Here is a 21,802-nt window from a genome sequence, read left to right on the forward strand (position 1 = left end):
TGCAGTCAGCTTTCCCAGTGAGTTAGATATGAATGTTCTTTTACAGACATGGCTGAAAAGCATAGGGAAATAATTAAATAAATAAATAAATTGTTCTGGTATACCCAGAACAAACTTAGTTGGTCTCTAAGGTGCTACTGGACTATTATTTATTTTATTTATTTATTTTGACTGTGTCAGCCAACATGGCTACCTACCTGTATCTAGAAGCATAGGGAAAGTAAGACATGAGGCCCTTTGTGTGCTAATTTATGGTAATCTAGTCTGATTGTAGAAGAGACCAAGGATTCTGCTAGGAAGAAAGGGTAGTTTTCAGGTGCAGATTATAGTAGGTATAGATTTCCTGGACACATGCAATGTAAATCAAGGAATCAAATGCAATAAATTTATATAACAAACATTCTGAGTTGGGATATCAGGAGTAATTGGTGGATCAATTAAAGCACTATTTGTTTAGATGGAAGCTTAAGCACATATCTTTCAGTTTTGTGGCACGTTGTAATAGTAAGGAGCAGACTTTTTGTAATGTCCGGAGTCTAACATTACCTGATTTCATATTTGCTTCTGTTGTGGATTTTCATTTATCTTCACAGTTGGGGAGTCTTTTCATTATAGTTTTGATGTATTTATTTTTATCCTTAAATATATTTTCCATGGCTTAAACACCTCCTGTTTCAGTAACGGTCCTTTAGCAATTTCAATGCTAACAATGGCCTTTTCAAAACATGTGTTCCTATTTATAATCTCTCTTCCTCTTATCGTTCTGACCCATGCCTCTCCTGCTGTCAATTAATTTTGTTCTTGTTTGTATCACACACCCAGTTGTATCATGTCCTTGCTTTCAAAGTCCTATATTATTCAGAGTCTCTTTACATCTTGGATAGGATATCTTTATGCTTTGGTTTGATTTATAATCTGCCTGGAGTATAAATATTCTTCGCAACAGTTTTCTGAAAATTGGTGTATATTACAATTTGTGATTCGGGATATGCCTGAATGAGGAGGATTTGCTTATAGACCCAAGTATGACAGCATGTTGTAGTTTAGATTCCATAGCTAATAAGGATAGGTTTGAGTCACTTTTGTGGTTATAAATACACATAAACAGCCAGAGCGTGTTATATCTCAGACTGATAGATAGCCGAAAGCTCGCCGTAATAGCTCCATTCTATATTACAGAACAAGGCTATCTCTAGCTTCCAAGATTGGTTCTTTTATATGTTGTGAGCCTTGGATCAATACAGCCAGTTATAGTAAAGTGTAATTTCCTCCCTACGCATAGCATGATGGAATATTTTTTACCATTAAAGTCAACAAGTAGTGGTTTCTCTTTCCTCCTTAATCTGTACTATATGTATAATCAGTTCTGGCAGAGCTATACTTCAGTTTATATAGAGTGTAAAATCTTCTACCATAAGTAGGCTAAGCTTTTAACAGTCCTTTAAGAGAAGTTATAAGGATATGGGAAATCGGTTCATGATTGAAAGTCAACAGGGGATATGATGGTATTGCATAAGATGTGGTTTGCTCTCGTTTCCTGCTATAAGCAGAGGTGGCTGTTACTCTAAAGCAGGTGAGGGGAATCCTTTGCTAGGAAGTTCCAATAAATTTGGTGGGACTTTTGAATACAGTGGTACCTCGGGTTACATACGCTTCAGGTTACACACTCCGCCAACCCAGAAATAGTGCTTCAGGTTTAGAACTTTGCTTCAGGATAAGTACAGAAATCAGGCTCCGGCGGCACGGCAGCAGCAGGAGGCCCCATTAGCTAAAGTGGTGCTTCAGGTTAAGAACAGTTTCAGGTTAAGAACGGACCTCCGGAACAAATTAAGTACTTAACCCGAGGTACCACTGTAATTGTTTTCAGAATCAGTCTTGTGTCTCCTTGCAGTACTCAGACCTTTCTGACCTAGGTTTGTTATGGAGCTGTTCCCTTGATTGGAAGTGGGGGTGGCTGACAGTTGCCTTGCCTTGGCTAAGTGGATCCCTTTTGCAGTGGCTAAAGCCTCATCCTTTGCATGGTTCTGCAGTCTTGGTCATCTGTGTACAGTACACATTGGTCTGTAACTGGTATTCCCTCCACAAGACTTGTGTCAAGTTCAAGCTGGGGCATACCTCATAAAACCCTGGTGACCCATTCTCTCTTGTAATGTACTCCTGGATAGAAACCTTGCCAGCCTCTCTTCCTCTGAAACATCTTCTCTCCATCTTCTTTGACCCACGTTAGCATTCTGTACTCTAGCTTACCTTACAAACATAGGCCTGGAACTGTACAGAGGAAATGTGAGTGGATACCTGAGGAATGTTTTCAGGGAAATCCCTCCTATTCTTTCTCTGATACAAATCACTCTTTCCTGAAGGCACTTTGCAAAGGAAGAAGGGGCAGTTGGGGATTCATTACATCCAGCTTGGTTTGCCCTTAAGAGTCTTTGTTCGCTTGATGGAAATAGGGAATTTCTTTTACTACAATATTTGGATGATGCCTTTCATGAGGGAAATCTTCTGTTCCCTGCCAGTCTGCCTGGAGGTGTTTTCAGAAGTGGCCTTAAGTCTTATCTGTTATGACAGGGCACTCCAACTTCTCATACCCAATGGCCACAAGAGTACATTGACACGGAACCCATGAGCTGCACAATACCTTGTCGTGGGCATGGGATGGGGGGGGTGGAGGCAAAACCAAAAGTTGACACCTCTCCTGCCTTGTGCTGCCTTCACAAATCTGGTTAAGCGAGGCTCCTGGCTTTGGGAAAGAGGCGCAAAGCTCTGGCAGGGTCCTAGGGCCCTTTTACCTCCTCCCCAAAGCTGGGAAAGCACTGGCTAGACTTTGGGAAGGAGGCTCTGTACTTGAGCTACATCCACCACATCAGAGGTGGAAAACTTTTTTGAGCCTGAGGGCTTCATCTCCTCCTGGGCAATCTTCCAGGGGCAGAGACAGAGGCAATAATGGGTGGGGCAACCAATGTAAATTTTACTTTTGTACAGTACTCTCCCAGTTCTCTATCCTCCATCCTGGATAACAAGAGGAGTTGTCAACGTTCAAGGACACGTTCTAGCAGGGCAAAAACACTCCAGGAATGTGAGACAGGGCTGGTAAGTGTCTGGCCTGGGGAAGAGTGCCAAGGGCCAGATAGAGTGATCTGAAGGGAGGCATTCAGCTCCTGGGCTTGCGCTTCCTGCCCCCCTTGCACTGTATCCATGGATGCTGCATATAGATCTGAAATACTGGAGGGTGATCATATGAATTAATACATCTCTCTACGACAAAGAACTCATTTTTCAAAAGACAAACCCTGTGTATATAGAAAGGCGGCATGCTCTTCTTCCTGACATCCAGTTTCTTGTCTCCTACCTACCTAAGGTGAAAGTAAGGTTGATTTGGAGAAGAAACAGCACCACCTCATTCATTGCAGCAGCTGTTCTGGAAAACCTTGCCCCATGAGGTTCATTGAGCCTTTCGCCAGCTTTAGAATTTTTATTTTTATCTTTTCCAGCCAGCTTTTCATTTGTCATGCTGATCTGGTTTTAATGGGAAACTATGTTTTATCTGATGTGCTTGACCTTGTCAAGTTTGTTTGATAATGCTGATCTGCTTTTAATATGTTATGGATATATGTCATTTTTGTTTTTGTATTGTTGATATTTTTATCTGTCGATTTTAATTGGTGTAATACACGTGTGTTAGAAAGGCAGTCTATCGGTTCTTATGTACCTAAATAAACAAATGGTCAATTATTTTGATCTGAAATGTTTGATCTGTAGAGTGGCACAGTTTAATGGAAAATTAATTAGACACAGTATTATTGCAGGTCTAAGTAAAATGTTTGAAAAGACAGTATTTTATAAACTCTAAGTTGGGGTGGCCAATGAGGTACCCTCCAGATGTTGTTGGACTACAACTCCCATCAGCTAGTAGTCAGGAACTGTAGTCCAAAACATCTGAAGGTCACCATGTTGGCTACTTCGGCTATATTTCAATGTGCATTTACACAATTCCACATGTTGGAAGAACAGTGGTCCTGAAAGCAGACTGGCTGTTTCTTTAAATTAAAATACCTATTTCCCATCTGCAACAGGTATTGCTGCTAAAATGGGAGAATATCCAAAGAACCAGAACTAGCATTTTGTCCGTGACAAAAAAGACAGTCAATTCAATTGTTTGTCGAAGATAAATTTTATGGTAGAAATCAAGACCTCAGTCAAGCTTAGTGCCGGTGTTTTGCCTGATCCCCTTAGTATTCCACCTGGAATTGCCAGGTAAGCATTTGGGAGGGAGACAACACAGAAAATACAGGAGAAGGTCAGAGCCAGACTGGCTCACTCCTGAAGGACAAATTAAGCTCACAGTGAAGGAATGGTGCCAGGCAGATTGTCAAATGTTTGATGATGTAGCTTTTTGGCTAATAGCTGTCCATTCAAACAGTTTGGATATTGCAAGTAGATGGCTTGCGAGCTCCCATGAAAGGTTTTATTTCCTTGGCAGTCATTTTGATTGAATTACCCTAAGTATTTGCTGTGGATAATCCCTTGTTTTATGTCTTGATAAGCCAATGCTGCTTAAATTAAATTTTTAATGAAACATGTAGAAGATTGCTGATGTTTTAAGAACTGCACAGAAGTCTCCTTGCTTTGGATACACTAATAAGTTCGCTGGTAATTTCTTTTGAGCAATATTTTTTAATGGTACAATGTGCTAGCAAGGCAACATTGTAATGTATACAGCTTTTGGCTGTTAAAATATCAACTTGGAATGTAAGGAAATAATTTTAAAATGGGAAATCTTTAAATATTAATTCTCAAATATTTTATGATGATTTCAGAAATATGGGAGAGAATAGTTATTCACTATATACTGTTCCTTAGTATAGACAATAAACAATGATGTTAAATTACAGGAAGGTAGATTTCATTTACAATACAGTATCCTTAATGGTAAGAGCTGTTCAGCAGTGGACAGCTACTAGGGAATGCTACAAACCTCTTTTATTAGATGTGGGAAGATAAAATGAAGAGGCATTGGCTGAAGATATTTACTCTATGGGGAGTAAACTAAATGTTCTACCTGATATCTTTTCAGCTGGTAAATGCTGGTCAACTTGTACTCAGTTTTGAAGTTTTCTAATTGTATAAGCAATTATTTCTTCTGTCTAAACGTGGGGTGAATCTGGAGCTAACTTAATGCTGAAATCATTATTAATTATTTAAAAAATGCACGTGAACTTTTTGGGAGAGGTTGAAATGCTGTCACTTCAGATTAATTATAGCGTCACAGGAGTTAGTAAGTGTCCCTGTTAATATAATGTTTTTGCAGATCTATATAAAATTTGCTTCCCAGTGTTTTGTCATATTTTTTGCCTACAAGGGCCATATGTGTTAGCAGATGGGGGTGGGGAGCAAATAGTCAATGGATGTAGCTTGAGCTGGTGGGAAGCATGCTCCACACACAAACACACACTCACTCACTCACTCACTCACTCACTCAGAGAGAGAGAGTGTACAGGCTTGTGGCCACCAAATATTGTTGCCCCTGTAAGCAACCCAGCCACGGTTGATAGCAGTTGCTGTTCCACAACATTTGGAGGACCACAAGTTCCTCAGCCTTGATCTAGTGGATCTGAGAAACAGAACCCAGAAAAACAGGACTGTGCAAGTACGTGCTGACTTAGTTCTTCAGTGCTCTGATAGTGTGTGGAGAAAGTTAAGGAGGTTGTCACCTGGAAGGGAGTTGAAAGAGGTTCAAACATGCTTCTTATTCCACCCACTAGGATCACCCAAGGATATTCTAATCAACACCATAGTGATGTTCCAGGCTTCATGCTCTCATTATCTCCTACATAAGTGGATGGTTGCCATCCATTCCTATGAGGACTAGTAAGATGAACTTGGGGACACTATTATTTGCAGGGGTGGAGTGTACACAAAACTGTATTGGGTGCAACTATCTTATGCAATTGATCTGTGCTTCTCAACAAATTTGGCTAGCTCAACAATATTTCAGCAGACATATCCAGGTTCTTCTCTAGTGTCCTTATTCCCTTAGTAAGTTATTTTTGTTAGATTAAGGGCTTCAAGGCTTGCCCATGTGGAACAACTCTCCTGCAGGCTAATTAATTATTTCACTTCTCTTTTTTATTTTTTGCCTTCCTTCACATATAAATTAATAATTATCATATCTGCCTGTACACACTCTTTATTGCTCATGTAAATATGGGTGCTGATAGTAGGTTTATTTAATATTCAGCCATGCATGTATGCATTTAGTTTTTAATTGTAAAAATAACTGGTAGTATGTTTTCATTAGAGAGCAGTAGACATCCATTCTTAATTGCAATAGTAAGCGTTTTCCATAGTCATAAGTAAATTACAATTTAGTATCGGTTTTTTAAATTGGGATTTTTTCAGGCATTTTAAGCACTGGTCTATTTTCTGTTCCAAATGTGCAAAAGCTTAAAAAATAATAATACAGAATCGCTTGTGCTGAGTATGTCCCTGTGTCCCTTTTGCTATAAATTCTTTGAGGCATGAAATAGCCTGCCAGTTGTCCGTTGCATTCGCACTTCGATAAATGGATATCAATTTATTGTAGCCACAAATTGTAATTAATGCATGATATCATTTCTCAGAATATTTGCTTCTAAGACAGTTTGATTTAATATGTTCAGTAATATGCTAGACTAAATTCTTCCCACTCTTTTTTCAGTGGGGGTATGAATTATTTTCTTGCACCTTCTTTTATGGCAATTGATACGGAAACTTGCCTTGACTGGAGCCACATCAGACTAGGGGCTGAGGCTTATGATAGTCACTGTAGAGCCAGGGCGGACTCCTGGTATCAGTTTAGTTGGAGTCTGTCTTCGGTGATCTTATGTTGGGTAGTCAGAAGACACATGTTTAGCATATAACAAAAGAATAAAGGCAATAGCAATCTGCTATGCTATATAGGCCTCTGGAACTCTGGAAAGATTTCAGCAGGTGCAACTTCTGCTTTGTTTTATCTGAACTTTTATGCTTGGGGGTTAGTGGTACAGCATTTCCCCTATATTGTACACTACATTTAGCAAGCAAGGAATTGCAAATTTGAATACTCCTCTATGGAAATATAACCTTACCCCTCCAAAGAGAAAATGAACCTAACATATTTCAGGGGAAAAGATTCAGCTTGGTCTCTCACTAATAATGTTATTTTTGTGTTCATCTGTGTAGCGAGTTGTTTTCATCAGGCAGCTTTTAAATATACAACCCTATACCCCCCTGTTAATAATACAGAGTGTGCCTATGGGGATATTCAGAGTGCTTTCCCCCTAACCACTGAGCAACTGCAGCCTCCCCTTTCTCCAGCCACTTAGAATTAAGAAGCTGGACTTGCACAGTAATGGCATATTTTCTGCACAGATGAAAGTCCCACAACCTCTCACTTCAGAAGTTATTAGGAGGAGAGATGAGAGAGCCCGCTGTGAACCATCTAGCCTGGTGAGAAAAACCCATCTCTTCTGTACTGCATTTCAATCATGCCGTAGCTCATTGGGCTTCAGTAAGACCGGAACAAGTAGTGTGGGATACCTTTATTTTTTTTTATCCATTAACATTTATGTTTTGCTCTGTGTCTGTGATATATTAAGTAATATTCAACTTATCATTTGTTTCCTGAATTGCTCTTGCTATTGATTATATATTAGATTCATATGCTTTGAAGCAAACTGTTTTTCAGATGTTTTGTATTTTGATAATTCATTGATGATGTCAGTGTCTTTTGGTCACAGTTCACTGTGGGAAAGTGGCACATGAATAAACCAGACTTAAATTTTAACAAACATTTCACCACCCTTCCCATCCACTCCTCATTTTCCTCTGGCAATTCTTCACAAAAAACCGTGTCATTTTTCTTTCCACAACTCTCCTTCCATTCTTGTTATAGGCAAGATGCTTTTGCTTATTCCCCCACCCCACCCCTGTCTCATCCTAAATCATTGGTCAACCAGAGCTCAGCCTAATACCAGGGTTGAGACTTGGAACATTGGATGAAAAGTACCTCTGAGCATGCACTTAGTACCATTTCCTTACCACTGAATCTGCAATCTTGTGTCTCCTCATATACTTAGAAACATGCCTAGCTCTGCAGTTTCAGTGTAAGCATATATTGAACCTCTCCTAGTCCACTTCTGGTTGTCCAACCCTTTTGTTTCAGCAACCAGAAAAGAAGTCTTAAAACAACGCCACTATAACATTGCAATGAAAGAAGACATTTTTTAAAATGATATTTTAATTAGCAATAGATACAAGACTGAATAAAACAATTCCCTTGCTCTTTATGCTTTCCACCCTCTTTCCACTTCAGCTTTTAATTGCAACAACCAGCAATGGATTTGGGGAAAGCAGTGGGTGTTAGTCAATACCACCCCATTTACATGTGATGCTAAGTTTTGGGGAAGGAAGGTTGATAAGGAAAAATAATCAAATGGATTTAGAATAAAATATTTTGCCCATTACTTGGTTTGCCTCAAATCACATTGCAACAATTTATGTGAAAATCAGAATGTGTCAGAGTAACGATGTAGGTATAAAAAATGTGAAGCTATACAAACCAACTTGCTTAGCATGCCTGTACTAGGCCTTAGTTACCATTGGCATTTATAGTTCAACTCTCAAAAAAGTAGTTGCTTCCTGAAAATCATCTTCAAAGAGTCAGGTTTCTCCGGTATGTTGTTATAAACACGGAATTTTATATTTCATTTGATAAAAGTATTTAAAAATATTTATCTATGTGTATCTATGTCTATTACTGTGGGCCTGTTGAAAAGTAGTTGTTCTGTAGCTGAAAAATTGCCACTGAAAATACACCATTGTTTTGTGTTACGAGACCAATATAATGTAAGGTTGAAAACGGGTGTTGGAAATCAATTTGCAATTTTATGAGCTTTGACTACAAAACCCTGTACACTGATTACTTCTGATCTCAGTCTTTTGGGCAAGCATTCACATAAAATGTGACATAAACATTATGGGAAAAACATTAATTTGTATTCACTTTGTTGTAAAGAAAAGGCTGTTTTGCATAATTGTCTGATTGACAGTTCAGTCACATATAGAACTTTGAACTGTTAGCTTACAAACACGCTAGATGTAAATAAATTGTGGTTTATTAGCTTTGTGCTGCCTACACTTGTGATGTTATTTAAGCTAGCATTTGGTAAGCATTGGAAATTGCTCAGGAAAATTCCATTACCTGAGTTAGCAGTGGATGCTTTCAATTTTGTTTGTTTGGTGCTTGAAATGATGGAAATTTATATAAAAATTAGATTAATTTATATTAAAAATACTCTCTAGAAATTCCTGTAAAGTGGCACTGGCTACCAAATTGTTTCTGGGCTTAAGACCAGATGTTGTTTATTATCTTGAACCCTATATGGTCCTATACACATAGGAATATATGAACTTCTTTCTAGAATAAATCCAAGCATTCTCCTTCTACCTTCATTAACTGATAAACTCCTGGTACCTTTTCTCCTTCACTATAGCAGTTGGCGTGTGGTCTGATAGTGCTGCTTTTAGGAGCCACACTATAGGCAACTCCCCACTTAGGCAGCGTTTACTTTCTGGCTCCCTGCGCACAGAAGTGAAATGCGTGTAAATGGGGAGACCCTGCTGCTCCTCCAGTTTGCAAGGAGAGCTTCCCTGGAGTCCAAAGGAGATGTCCTCTTTGGGCTCCTCGTCAGCTGGAGGTGCAGAAGGGCTTTGTTGAGACTCTCCAGGTATCTTCCCCCACTTCCAGCACGCAGTGCATATGTGCAGTCGTGCATGACTTGACCATGCGTAAGTGGAGGGGATGGCAGTATAACAGTATATAAGGGGGAGCTGGACTGCTGGTGAAGAGGCTAATAATAATAATAATAATAATTTATTTATACCTTGCCCATCTGGCTGGGCTTCCCCAGCCACTCTGGGTGGCTTCCAACCAAATATTAAAATACAGTAATACACCAAACATTAAAAGCTTCCCTAAACAGGGCTGCCTTCAGATGTCTTCTAAAAGCTTGGTAGTTGTTGTTCTCTTTGACATCTGGTGGGAGGTCGTTCCACAGGGCGGGCGCCACTACCGAGAAGGCCCTCTGCCTGGTTCCCTGTAACTTCACTTCTCGCAGTGAGGGAGCTGCCAGAAGGCCCTCGGCGCTGGACCTCAGTCTCCGGGTAGAATGATGGGGGTGGAGACGCTCCTTCAGATATACTGGACCGAGGCCATTTAGGGCTTAAAAGCCTAGCTGACATTTGCCCATTTCCCTGCCCATTAAAAAGAAGTGATCAAGTGTAGATACTGATTCACATCTTCGTGGCCTTCGGATGTTACAGCTGAATGGCTTGACTTTTATATACTGTTTGCTAAGAGTAATACAAAGATTCTTGGTTAACATTATAGTGGGTGATGCAACTCACTTCATTTGCTCTTCAGTTCTAATGTTGAGTGGAATTTGGAAGTGGCCATAGCCATAGATCATAATTTTTATTTGTCTTCAGCTGACATTTAAAATATATTTCTCCATTAAACATCTAGTTTACAATGTCTAGGGCTAACGTGCAACATAGCTTGCTGTCTACACAGTCATAACATTTCTTCTCAAAGTGAACATGTACAGAATTTATTAATCTTATCAAAAAGCCTGAGAAGTGTATAACATGGAGTTATTTTGTAATAATATGCTAGATAATAATATTCAATAGACAGTATTTTCAGTTTTAAAAAATATGCAACTTCGTGTTCAGTGTAAGATAAATCTAAAATTTGGCCAGTAAAGGAATGAAATAAATAACTGGAGGTTTGAATAACCCAGGAGACATCACCGTTTAGAAGCTGAGTGTCTAGAAGGGAGACCATCAGACCATATAGGCATACTTGCAAAGAGGACCAGGGATGTTTTATTTTCATGCATGTTCTCCCCAAATTTGCATTCAGATAACACATGTACTGTGTACATATGAATTCTGATATCCCCTTCCTCTTTGCTTCTTCATCCCCTTCTAGGTGGGTTGCTCACTCCCCTCCCTGCCCGAAGCACTGTTAATGAGTTTACCCATTTCCATTTTTTGTGCTTTGTGTGCTCTCTCTCTCTCTGCTTTAATAGAAAAGCAGCTTGGGGAAAAGCGAGATGTGGTGACGCAAGTCCCCAACCATTCAGCAATGTGCATAGCCACTTCTGTCGGAAACTTCACAGAACTTGTTTGTTTCTAAGAAGCATATACAGTAGTAACTCAGGTTACATATGCTTCAGGTAACATACGCTTCAGGTTACAGACTCCGCTAACCCAGAAATAGTTCTTAACTTCAGGTTAAGAACTTTGCTTCAGGATGAGAACAGAAATCGTGCTCCGGCGGCACGGCAGCAGCAGGAGGCCCCATTAGCTAAAGTGGTGCTTCAGGTTAAGAACAGTTTCAGGTTAAGTACGGACCTCCAGAACGAATTAAGTATTTAACCTGAGGTACCACTGTATATCTGATAAAAAATGAGGATGTAATTCTGCAGCAGCTTGAGCACTCTGTGTGCGTCTGTGTTCAGTTGTAAATGCTCTGAGTTTTCTATTTTTTTTATTTTTTTTTTAAAAATAGTTTTTTATTTGCTTTTTTTCCAAGGTCAAAATACATCGTCATTAACACAACAAAAGCAGTTTTACAGAAAAAAGAAGAAATTATAAAAGAAGAAAAAAATTCACTTTTCCAGATCTATTTTCATAATCAACTGGACTTCCCCACATCTTCCATCCCCTGCTTTCTTTACAATGAAAATAAACAGCAAATTGATACCTTGTTTTATGTGTTTTTGTGCTTTCATTTAATTATATAGTCTGTAATTTATATTTTTCAAAGTCCTAACTTAATTTCCACCATTTACAAATCTCAATACTGAAGCATGTTTTTCCCGAAAACTTGACAGATTCTCAACATTCATATAACTTATAATGTTTTTGTAGATAGTCCTTAAATTTTTTCCAGTCCTCTTCCACCGCTTCTTCTCCCAGATCTCGGATTCTGCCGGTCATTTCAGCTAGTTCCATGTAGTCCATCAGCTGTGAATGCCACTCTTCCAGCGTGGGTAGCTCCTGTGCTTTCCAATGTTTGGCTGTAAGGATTCTTGCTGCTGTAGTTGCATATAAAAAGAAAACTCTATCTTTCTTTAACACTCTCTGGCCCACAATGCCCAGGAGGAAGGCCTCTGGTTTCTTGTGAAAGGTGTACTTAAACACCTTTTTCAACTCATTATAAATCATTTCCCAGAAAGTCTTCACCCTCGGGCATGTCCACCAGAGGTGAAAAAAGGTACCTTCAGCCTCCTTACATTTCCAACATTTATTGTCAGACAAATGATATATCTTTGCAAGTTTAACTGGGGTTATGTACCACCTGTATACCATTTTCATAATGTTTTCTTTTAGGGCACTACATGCCGTAAATTTCATACCGGTGGTCCATAACCTTTCCCAGTCTTCAGACATAATGTTGTACCCAATGTCTTGTGCCCATTTTATCATAGCTGATTTAACTGTCTCATCTTGAGTATTCCATTTAAGCAACAAGTTATACATTCTTGAAAGCACTTTAGTCTTAGGTTCAAGTAATTCTGTCTCTAGTTTTGATTTTTCCACCTGGAAACCAATTTTCTTATCCTTTTTAAAAACCTCTAGAATTTGGGCATAATGAAACCAGTCTCGCACCTTTCCCTTCAATTTTTCGAAACTCTGCAACCTCCAAGTATCACCAACTCTTTCTATTAACTCACAATATTTTGCCCAGCCACTCTCCATGTTACGTAGTTTAATGGCCTTGGCCTCCGTCGGTGATAGCCACCTCGGGGTCTTATTTTCAAGTAAGTCCTTGTATTTAGTCCAGACAATGAATAGAGCTTTCCTGACAATATGGTTTTTAAACAATTTATGAGACTTTGCCTTGTCGTACCACAAATAAGCATGCCACCCAAAAGCGTTGCTGTGCCCTTCCAGATCTAGGACATCTGTGTTTTCTAACAGAAACCAATCCTTCATCCAGCAGAAGGATGCAGCTTCATAGTACAATCTTAAGTCCGGCAGGGCAAATCCCCCTCTTTCCTTTGCATCTGTTAATATCTTAAATTTTATTCGGGGCTTTTTGCCCTGCCAGACAAACTTTGCAATATCCTTCTGCCACTTTCCAAAGCATTCCACTCTGTCCACGATCTGGAGGGTTTGAAACAAGAATAACATTCTTGGCAATACATTCATTTTGACTGCTGCAATCCTTCCCGACAAAGAAAGTTTCAATCTTGACCAAATTTCTAAGTCCCTTTTAATTTCAGACCAACATTTTTAAATGCTCTGAGTTTTCTAAAGGAGGACCAGTTAGAAATATAACTAAAACTTGTCCATCATTCTTAGCAGTAAAGGCAAATCAGAAATTATAATTGGCTCTTAAAAGGGCACCCATTGCTATATTTTAAAGGCAAATACACTTTAAGATAAAAGCTTCATGCACTGCAGATTGATGTCTTCCAAGCAAGCAAGCAAGCAAGCAAACAAACAAACAAACAACTATTTGAATAACAGAATAAAGGGTCACTTTAAAAATTCAGAATGTATATTTGTGATTGGGGGTGTTGATTCAGGAATCTGTTGTAACAGAATTTGCAGAGACAAAGATAATTAAATTTCCACAGAGGTCATCCTGGAGCTGTATTATCTAACTGGCCAGTTGTCAAATACATGACTTAGGTTTCTGTTATGCTCTGTTGAACTAGCACCTTTCACTTATTGATTGCTGATGACATGATTCATTTGACAGCGGTTTCTATGCACTTTTCTAGTGCTTGTTGAATCTGTCCAAGTCTTTAATTTTCAAGGTGATATTAAGTTCATAATAAATTCTCAAAATAACAACTGTGGAATTTGTTTTGCAAAGCAATGTATTTCTTTGGTTCGTAAAATATTGCTCATGCAGGCTATTTCTAGTGATATCTGTTCCCTTTTAAATCAGAAAAAAAAATTATTTTCTGAAGCAGTACAGTCATGCCTTGGTTCTCGAACGGAATCTGTTCTGGAAGTCCATTTGACTTCTGAAAACGTTCAAAAACCAAGGTGCGGCTTCCAATTGGCTGCAGGAGCTTCCTGCCAGCCAGCATGCCCCATGGTCAGGAGACTATGGGGAATGTCACCCAGCAGCATCTGAATGGCTACATGTTCCTCATTCCTGTTTTCGAGAGCTGGTGTGGTATAGTGGTTAAGAGCGATAGACTCATAATCTGGTGAACAGGGTTCGCTTCCCCGCTCCTCCACATGCAGCTGCTAGGTGACCTTGGGCCAGTCACACTTCTTTGAAGTCTCTCAGCCCCACTCACCTCACAGAGTGTTTGTTGTGGGGGAGGAAAGGAAAGGAGAATGTTAGCCGCTTTGAGACTCCTTTGGGTAGTGATAAAGCGGGATATCAAATCCAAACCCCTCTTCCTCCTCCTCCTCCTCCTCCTCTTCTTCTTCTTCTTCTTCTTCTTCTTCTTCTTCTTCTTCTTCTAACCATAGTTATTGACAATTCAAAGGTGACAGTGCAGCATGCTGGTGCATGCCACTGGAACTGTGGGCACTTTGCTGCTCCTGCATTTCTGCTATATTGCTGGGAGCTAAGTCACTTTTTGGTGTAGTGTTACGTCCAAGCCCAGGCTCCTGGTGCTCTTAGTTTTCTTCTCACAACTAAGTTGCTGTGGAGTGGCAGCCCCCTGGCTATTTCCCCAGGCTATTTCCATCCTCCTAAGAATGCTTGTTGCTGCTGTCCTGGGGTGACTGTCTGTCATTCCCACTTACCTTCTCCCAATGCATCAGAAGCAGTGCCATTGTGAAAGGTCCTGATTAACCAAGCAGGCAGGCGGCCAGCCTAGGCCATACTATGTAGTGGGCATTACCAATGTGCATGGACAGCTCTACTTACATGATACAAACTGCCGCTGCTTCATTGCAGCATTTGTTTGATCAGGCATCTGGTAGGCCATTTTGAGGATGGAATGCTGGACTAGATGTCTGATCCTTCAGGGCTCTTGCATTCTTAAGGTGGTGGAGGATTTACCTGTATGTGCCACATGACCTGTCCTGCACCACCTTAGTTAACTTGCTGGTCTCTGCTGCACTAGATCAGTGTTTCCCAACCTTTTTTGGGCAAAGGCACACTTGTTTCATGAAAAAAATCTCGAGGCACACCACCATGCCAGATGGGGAAAGGTCACTTTTTACTTATGTAAAAAAAATAAAAAAAAATAGTAACAGCATAGAAGGTAATGGTTAGGCTAGCATCCCTCTTCCAAATATGCTAAGTTTCTATTTGCAGGGACTGTTCTACATGGGAAAGCATTCAGCACTGTCATTCTCCCATCTGCCATCTGAATTGGTACTATTCTGGGTCAACTTACTCTGCTGCATGTGTAGATGAAAATGGCACCAAGTGTGGGGGAGGGGGCAGAACAGGTTTCAGATACAGGATATTAAGCATACACGTACTTCAGATTGAACTAGTTGCTTGCTTTGCAAGTTTTCATTTCCCAAATGACTGCCTTGGCAAGCACAATACCTACCAGGCTCAACGCCGGTCTCGCGCTGCCGCTTCCCGCGCTCTCAAGGACCCGGGAGGAGGAAGGCGTGAAGGGAATCCCGAAGGCGCGAAAACCTCGCGCATGCGCAGGCCTTCCGCCTGCGACAGCCCAGTAGGCCGGCCAAAGCGAGCGGCGATGGGATGTGGGAGGGAGCTCGCTCGCCGCCCCGCGTGTGCCTATGTGGGGCACGTTACAGCCCCGTGACGTCAGTGCCACGCAGGCAGCCAGGCAGGCAGACGGCGAGAGCCCCGCGCTGGGCGGCCTCTCCTCGCCGCCGCCCCGCCTCTCGCCGCCCGACTCGCCCGCCTCCCTCCCACGGCACACCAGGCAACGCCTCGCGGCACACTAGTGTGCCGCGGAACACCGGTTGGGAAACACTGCACTAGATGTTGAAAAGAGATTAAGCTGCTATTTTCTGTATATGGAAGGGGGAAGTGGCGCCATCTTGTCTTTGCCTCAGGCAACAAAATATCATGGTCCCTCCCTATTCCCTCAAATTCTGTTTCTTTAATATTATTAATTGTTACCAGGTAGGCGATGGCATGCCTGTGTAGTAGTTAGGGTAGCGACTGATTCTCTAATCGACTGGGAAGCTTATCTAAATATAAATGAGTTTAAAGCTTTTTGAAACATTTTTTCATGAATGATTCCTATTTATAGCTACGTGAATACACAAGCTGGGGAAATCCTTGGTTTAAATCTAAAATTAATGTTTCTGACATTTAGTGGATCTCGCTGCTCCCAAGAAGTGTTCGACTAATATTTTATTTGGGTACCATTTATTGCTCCACGATTTAGTGGTCTGAGGCAGTGGGGTTGACCGAGGTTGAAGGGGAAAATATATGTGCTGCTGCTGGAGGCCAGAATCTATATTAGAGTTCAGAAATACATTAATCTGCTTTGTATATAATCTTCATAAATGCTACTGTCAGTTCTCTGACTGGTCTAATTCTTAAGGCAAAGCAGTATCATCCATTTTATTTAGAGCAAGCTGATAGCAAAGCAATTATCAGCAAGTCATTTGGTTATGAAGATTATTTCATAAGCCAGGGAACCAGAAACAAGCGTACTGTAACAGATTGTGAAAGGGAACTATTCAGAATGACCACAAAGTCATTGCAGATGTACAGCGGAGCATCTGTGCAACCTTCAGGCAGTCATTTATATACATTAGTGAAGCCATTGGTCTTAGTTTGATTTTTTTTGGTGGTATGCTAACACAAAGATTTATTGTGCCAAATATTATTAAAATCTGTTTTGTACATCTGTCCATAAGATATTGAATTAAATAGCTAAATGTACAAGGTGTGTGCATTTCTACTCTTTGGAAGTAAGGTCACTATATGAATTTCTAACACAAGTCTTTCACAGAAATACTTTGTTGTTCTTTGTTCTTCCACAGGCTTTCCTCTTATCAAAACGATTCTCCTTTCCTTACCTACGAATAAATTTATACATTTGCTTTTCTTGTTGCCTTTGCCTCTATCATTCTTCTCTCCATCTGTTGTTTCTACCTTTATTGAAATTTAAATTATAGGTCCCTGTCTTTCTTGTTTGCGGCATGTGTTCAGGCATAAAACTAAGCTATATATCCATAGTTTTTTAAAAATAGCCATTCCTCCAGCAGGGAAACAAACCACTGAGCAGCTCGGTTACCATTATGTCTGAAACAGCAAACTTGTGGTTTGTCTTAGTGCAAGCAAATCACAATCTGAAGCCAAGGTTTGTTCTTGACTTCTTTTATATATATATATATCCTTTAACATGGGAAAACCTAAACTGTATTCTTGATCATGGTAGGCTTGGGAGAAACAAAGCTTGAGCTCTGTTGGACATGGTGCTAAGTCAGCCACTTCATGGTTTGTTTCTCAGCTCAGCTAAGGGAGGAACACAGATTAATTTGCTTAATCATGGTTTATGACTTAAAGTTGTGGCCACTGGTGATATTAGATAAACAAAGAATAAAATAAATTAATTTAATCACTGTAGCATGCTCTTTTGAGAAGAATTATGTAACTGATTAGTGCTCTTCAACATTCCTGCTGTCCAGATTGGTATTGTGCCATACTTCAACAGGCAATTAGGCTTTTGTTTTTGTAGTGCCCTAATATGGAGATTTATTTCTGGAGAGTGCTATCTCATTCCCCCCCCCAAAAAAAAATTTTGAAGAACCTGGGAGCCCTGTTAGGTCAGACCAAAGGCTAGTCTGTGGAGAGAACAATCTGGCTCTTAATACGGCTAAGACCAAGGAATTGGTGGTGGATTACAGGAAAAAAAAGGCGGACATTCAGCCCTTGTATATCAACAGGGAACGGGTGGAGAGGGTGGCGGAATTCAGGTTTTTGGGAGTAGCTATCGATCAGGGCATGACTTGGAGCGCACATACCACTGCTCTGGTGAAGAAGGCCCAGCAGAGAATTTATTTCCTCAGACTTTTAAAGAAGAACAATCTGAGTGAGAGACTGCTGGTGTCCTTCTACCGAGGCTCCATAGAGAGCATTCTTACATACTGTATTTGTGCTTGGTTCTCCAGTTGTACAGCTAGGGAGAGGAAGGTGCTCCAGAAGGTCATAACCACAGCCCAAAGGATTATTGGTCATCCTCTCCCATCTTTGGAAGAACTGTACGGTTCCCGTTGTCTTAGGAAAGCAAATAACATCCTGCAGGATTCATCTCACCCGGGACACTGTCTGTTTGCACTACTGCCTTCTGGCAGAAGATATAGAAACATCAAGTCAAAGACAAATAGACTGAAAAACAGTTTCTATCCAAGAGCTGTGGCCCTTTTGAATGCTGTAACTCGTTAGTGTGACCTGGGAGTTTGATGGGTGTGGTGTGGGTGTGGCTGGAATGTGGTTTGTTTGGTTGTTGTTGTCTTGCTTTTGTTGTTTTAAGGGATGGCATCCAATTTCGTTGCACTTTGTGCAATGTTGCACTTGTGTAATGACAATAAAGAATCTATCTATCTATCTATCTATCTAGTCCATCAACCTTTTCCAGTAGTGAACAGCCAGATGCCTACAGGAAGCTAGATGTAGAAAAGGACTAGTGTAAGTGCTTATTCAGAAATACCGTATTCCCTCATATGAACCTGTCCCTGCTATCAGACATGCTTGATAGGGACACAGAAGAGAGCCTTTTTGGTGGCAGCTCCCAGACTTTGGAACTCCCTTCCTAGAGAACCTGAGAATAGTCTGCTGGATCAGGCCAATGGCCTATCGAATCTAACATACTGTTCTCACAGTGGCCAACCAGATGACCGTGGGAAATCAGGAAGCAGAATATGAGCACAAGAGCACTCTCCCCTCCCATGGTTTCCAGCAACTGGTATTCAGAAGAAGAAGAAGAAGAAGAGTTTGGATTTGATATCCCGCCTTTCACTCCCCTTCAGGAGTCTCAAAGCGGCTAACAATCTCCTTTCCCTTCCTCCCCCACAACAAACACTCTGTGAGGTGAGTGGGGCTGAGAGACTTCACAGAAGTGTGACTGGCCCAAGGTCACCCAGCAGCTGCATGTGGAGGAGCGGAGACGCGAACCCGGTTCCCCAGATTACGTGACTACCGCTCTTAACCACTACACCACACTGCAAGTCTGCTATTCTATTCTATTCTATTCTATTCTATTCTATTCACTTCAATTTATGTACTGCAGTGGTGGGAAACCTGATGCCATCTGGATGTTGTTGGACTACAACTCCCATCATCCATGACCAGTGGAGGCCAACAATATCTGGAGGGCCACAGATTTCCCAGCTCTTATGGTACAGTACACATGAGAGTGCAGTGTCCTATAAATACATGTACACACAGACACTGTCATCCTTGACAGTGTCCATCCTTTCCCCTTAACAACAGCAGTAATAGCTCAGTGGCCGAGAATCTTTTCCATTTCCTTTTTTCTTACCCAGTTGTGCTCACCCATTATTTGTTCTCAAAATTAAATGCTTCCAAAAGTGATACTATGTTGGTATTTCATTAACTCCATGGACCACAGCATGGCTCTTGATTCAGACCATTTTCTTGCAAAATGGATTGTTGGTATGGGTTAGTGAAAACCTCAGGTTGGTTCCTCATCCTTGACCAGTGAGTGAAAGCTTGCCATAGCTAATAGATAATAAAATATATTTTCTCTTTATTGTGCAAAGCGTAATTCCGTGGCTGTCAAGCTAAACCAAATAAGCTTATTTCACTGAAAACCTACTTTATAAACTACTGGAGGATGATGTCTTCTGGGCTCAAGGCAAAAGGCAATTTGGCTCAGTGATGAACATGTAGTTATTTTTCAAACCTAAAATACAATTTTAACTAAATGTATCTGGAAAAATCTGTCTGAAACATCCAGGAACATGCCATGTCAGGTTGGCATTTTCATACCAATTCATACTGTGCAGCAGTGCTTGTGTCTCTTTTGAAGTAACTTCAACACCAGCAGCAATTTTTGAAATGGAAATGTGCTCACTGATGTGATGTGATTGGACCAACTGAGCAGGAGAGTTATTGACAATCTCTCCTCTTGTGACAGATAACAGTGACACTGTAACGCCGCTTCTTAGGATGTATATATAGAGAGACAGAGACATCAGTGCAGGAGAGGCTGAGAAGCAAAGCTTAGAAGCTGGAAGAAATGCTGCAAATTGGTTTTGCAGTCAATGATGATTATTAGCCATTCAGTAGAACTTTCCCAATGTCATTTGGCTTGCAATTGTCACACCATTTTGTGTACTGTATGTTGAATACAGTGCAATATATGGTGCCAGAGCAGGAGGTTTGCATTGTGGTACAGGATGGTTTGTATATTTAGTAGGAATAAGTTTGACCTCTCCGGGGTAGACATGCATGCACAACTCGTCCAACTGAGTTGCTCCATTTACTTCATTAGGCAGTCCAGCTGACAGAGTAATAACATTTGTTCTGAGAGACTTGCCTTTAGATCTTTACTGGGCCATAGACATGCTGAGTGGCTTGCGGAAGTTGCTTCTTTTCCATCCTTGGTTTTCTGTCTGTAAATTGAAATATTTGTAATGGTTTTCCATTCCAGGAATGAGAAATCTCAGGAACAGGGCAGAATGTGTCCCTCCACCCTACGTAGGCTTTAGGTGTCTCTCTAGGCCTCAACCTCATCCCGTGCTAGCTAGGCTTGCTCCACCACCTCCTTGAGTGCTTAGCTGTGACTGCTTCATGCGGGCCAGGATGGAGTTGAGCATGTTATGTATAGATACCCCTGACTTTTGCAGGCCTGGAATGTCATATCCATTACTGGATATGCCAATTTTTTGCTTCTGGTGCTGCCCATTCCTAGCATGCAACCCGTGAAGGTTGCTCATGGGGGAACGTGACATTTGGACTGAAAAATGTCCACCATCCCACCTCTATTCCATTATGAAGGTATTCCATATTCTTCATGTTCTGGGATAATCAATAAAACCAAGGAAACGTCATCCTTCTCAGTCACTGGAATCCAAATCGATCAATAAATATAGGCCTAAATTCATAACAGTTAGGCATGGTTAAGCCTATTGACCTCCAGTGGACTTAAACAGTTACCTGTGTTGGATTTAGGCCATATCTGAATGGTTCTGTTATTTATTGACCAATTTCCTTCAAGCTTGTAAATATGGTCATATATGGAAATCTCATCTGTAAAACAGAAATTATAAATATCTATTTCTTTAACAGAATTGTTGATTAATGGTTGCAAAATATTCTTTTCAGCCTTAGTATATCAGGATGGCACAAGGAAGAAAAATATGAGAAGAGGAACCAGATTAGATTCTGAAGAGAAAAGATCTTACACATTAGAAATTTAGTAAAACTGAAACATCTTTATATTTCACATAAATGTCCAGATCCTGAAGTTGTTTACTCTTAGATAAGTTGCATTGATTTTAATAAGGGCTCTATATATCCAAACTAGTATATTTAAGTATTGCAGAGTTAATTAAAATTCTAATTTAAGATTCTATTTGTTTTGTATAATCTTTAGATGTTGCAAAAATGTGAGACTTTTTTTCTGAATCGAGAGCAATGTTGGGAAGCCTTCTCTGTGTGTGGTTATCCAGCAATCTTTATTTCTTCTACAAAATTCCAAGTGTCTTGACAACATCACAACCCTGCAATCAATAGAACAAATCAACAACAGGCAAAATTATAGCAAACTAAGCTGTCAATTGACAGGCATATCCCCAGCTATAGAAAAAAGACGAAAACAATGTGTTTTGA

The 21,802-nt window shown here is 40.5% G+C and overlaps 1 protein-coding gene across 9 annotated transcripts in view; it reads left to right on the plus strand.

Annotated features, from left to right (window-relative positions):
• Positions 1–21,802, plus strand: part of SMYD3 (SET and MYND domain containing 3) — a 375,419-nt gene that overhangs the window by 4,133 nt on the left and 349,484 nt on the right. Inside the window, exon 1 of one of the 9 annotated variants that reach the window (XM_082215088.1) lies at positions 7,416–7,467. The exons of the other annotated variants lie outside the window; for them this stretch is intronic. Coding sequence (XP_082071214.1) covers positions 7,436–7,467 — 32 coding nt within the window. The 5' untranslated portion in view covers positions 7,416–7,435. Of the gene's footprint in view, positions 1–7,415; positions 7,468–21,802 lie in introns of those variants that run through there. 9 annotated transcript variants of the gene reach the window in all.

Source organism: Podarcis vaucheri (genome assembly GCF_965113315.1).
Source record: "Podarcis vaucheri genome assembly, chromosome: 3".
NCBI lineage: Eukaryota > Metazoa > Chordata > Lepidosauria > Squamata > Lacertidae > Podarcis > Podarcis vaucheri.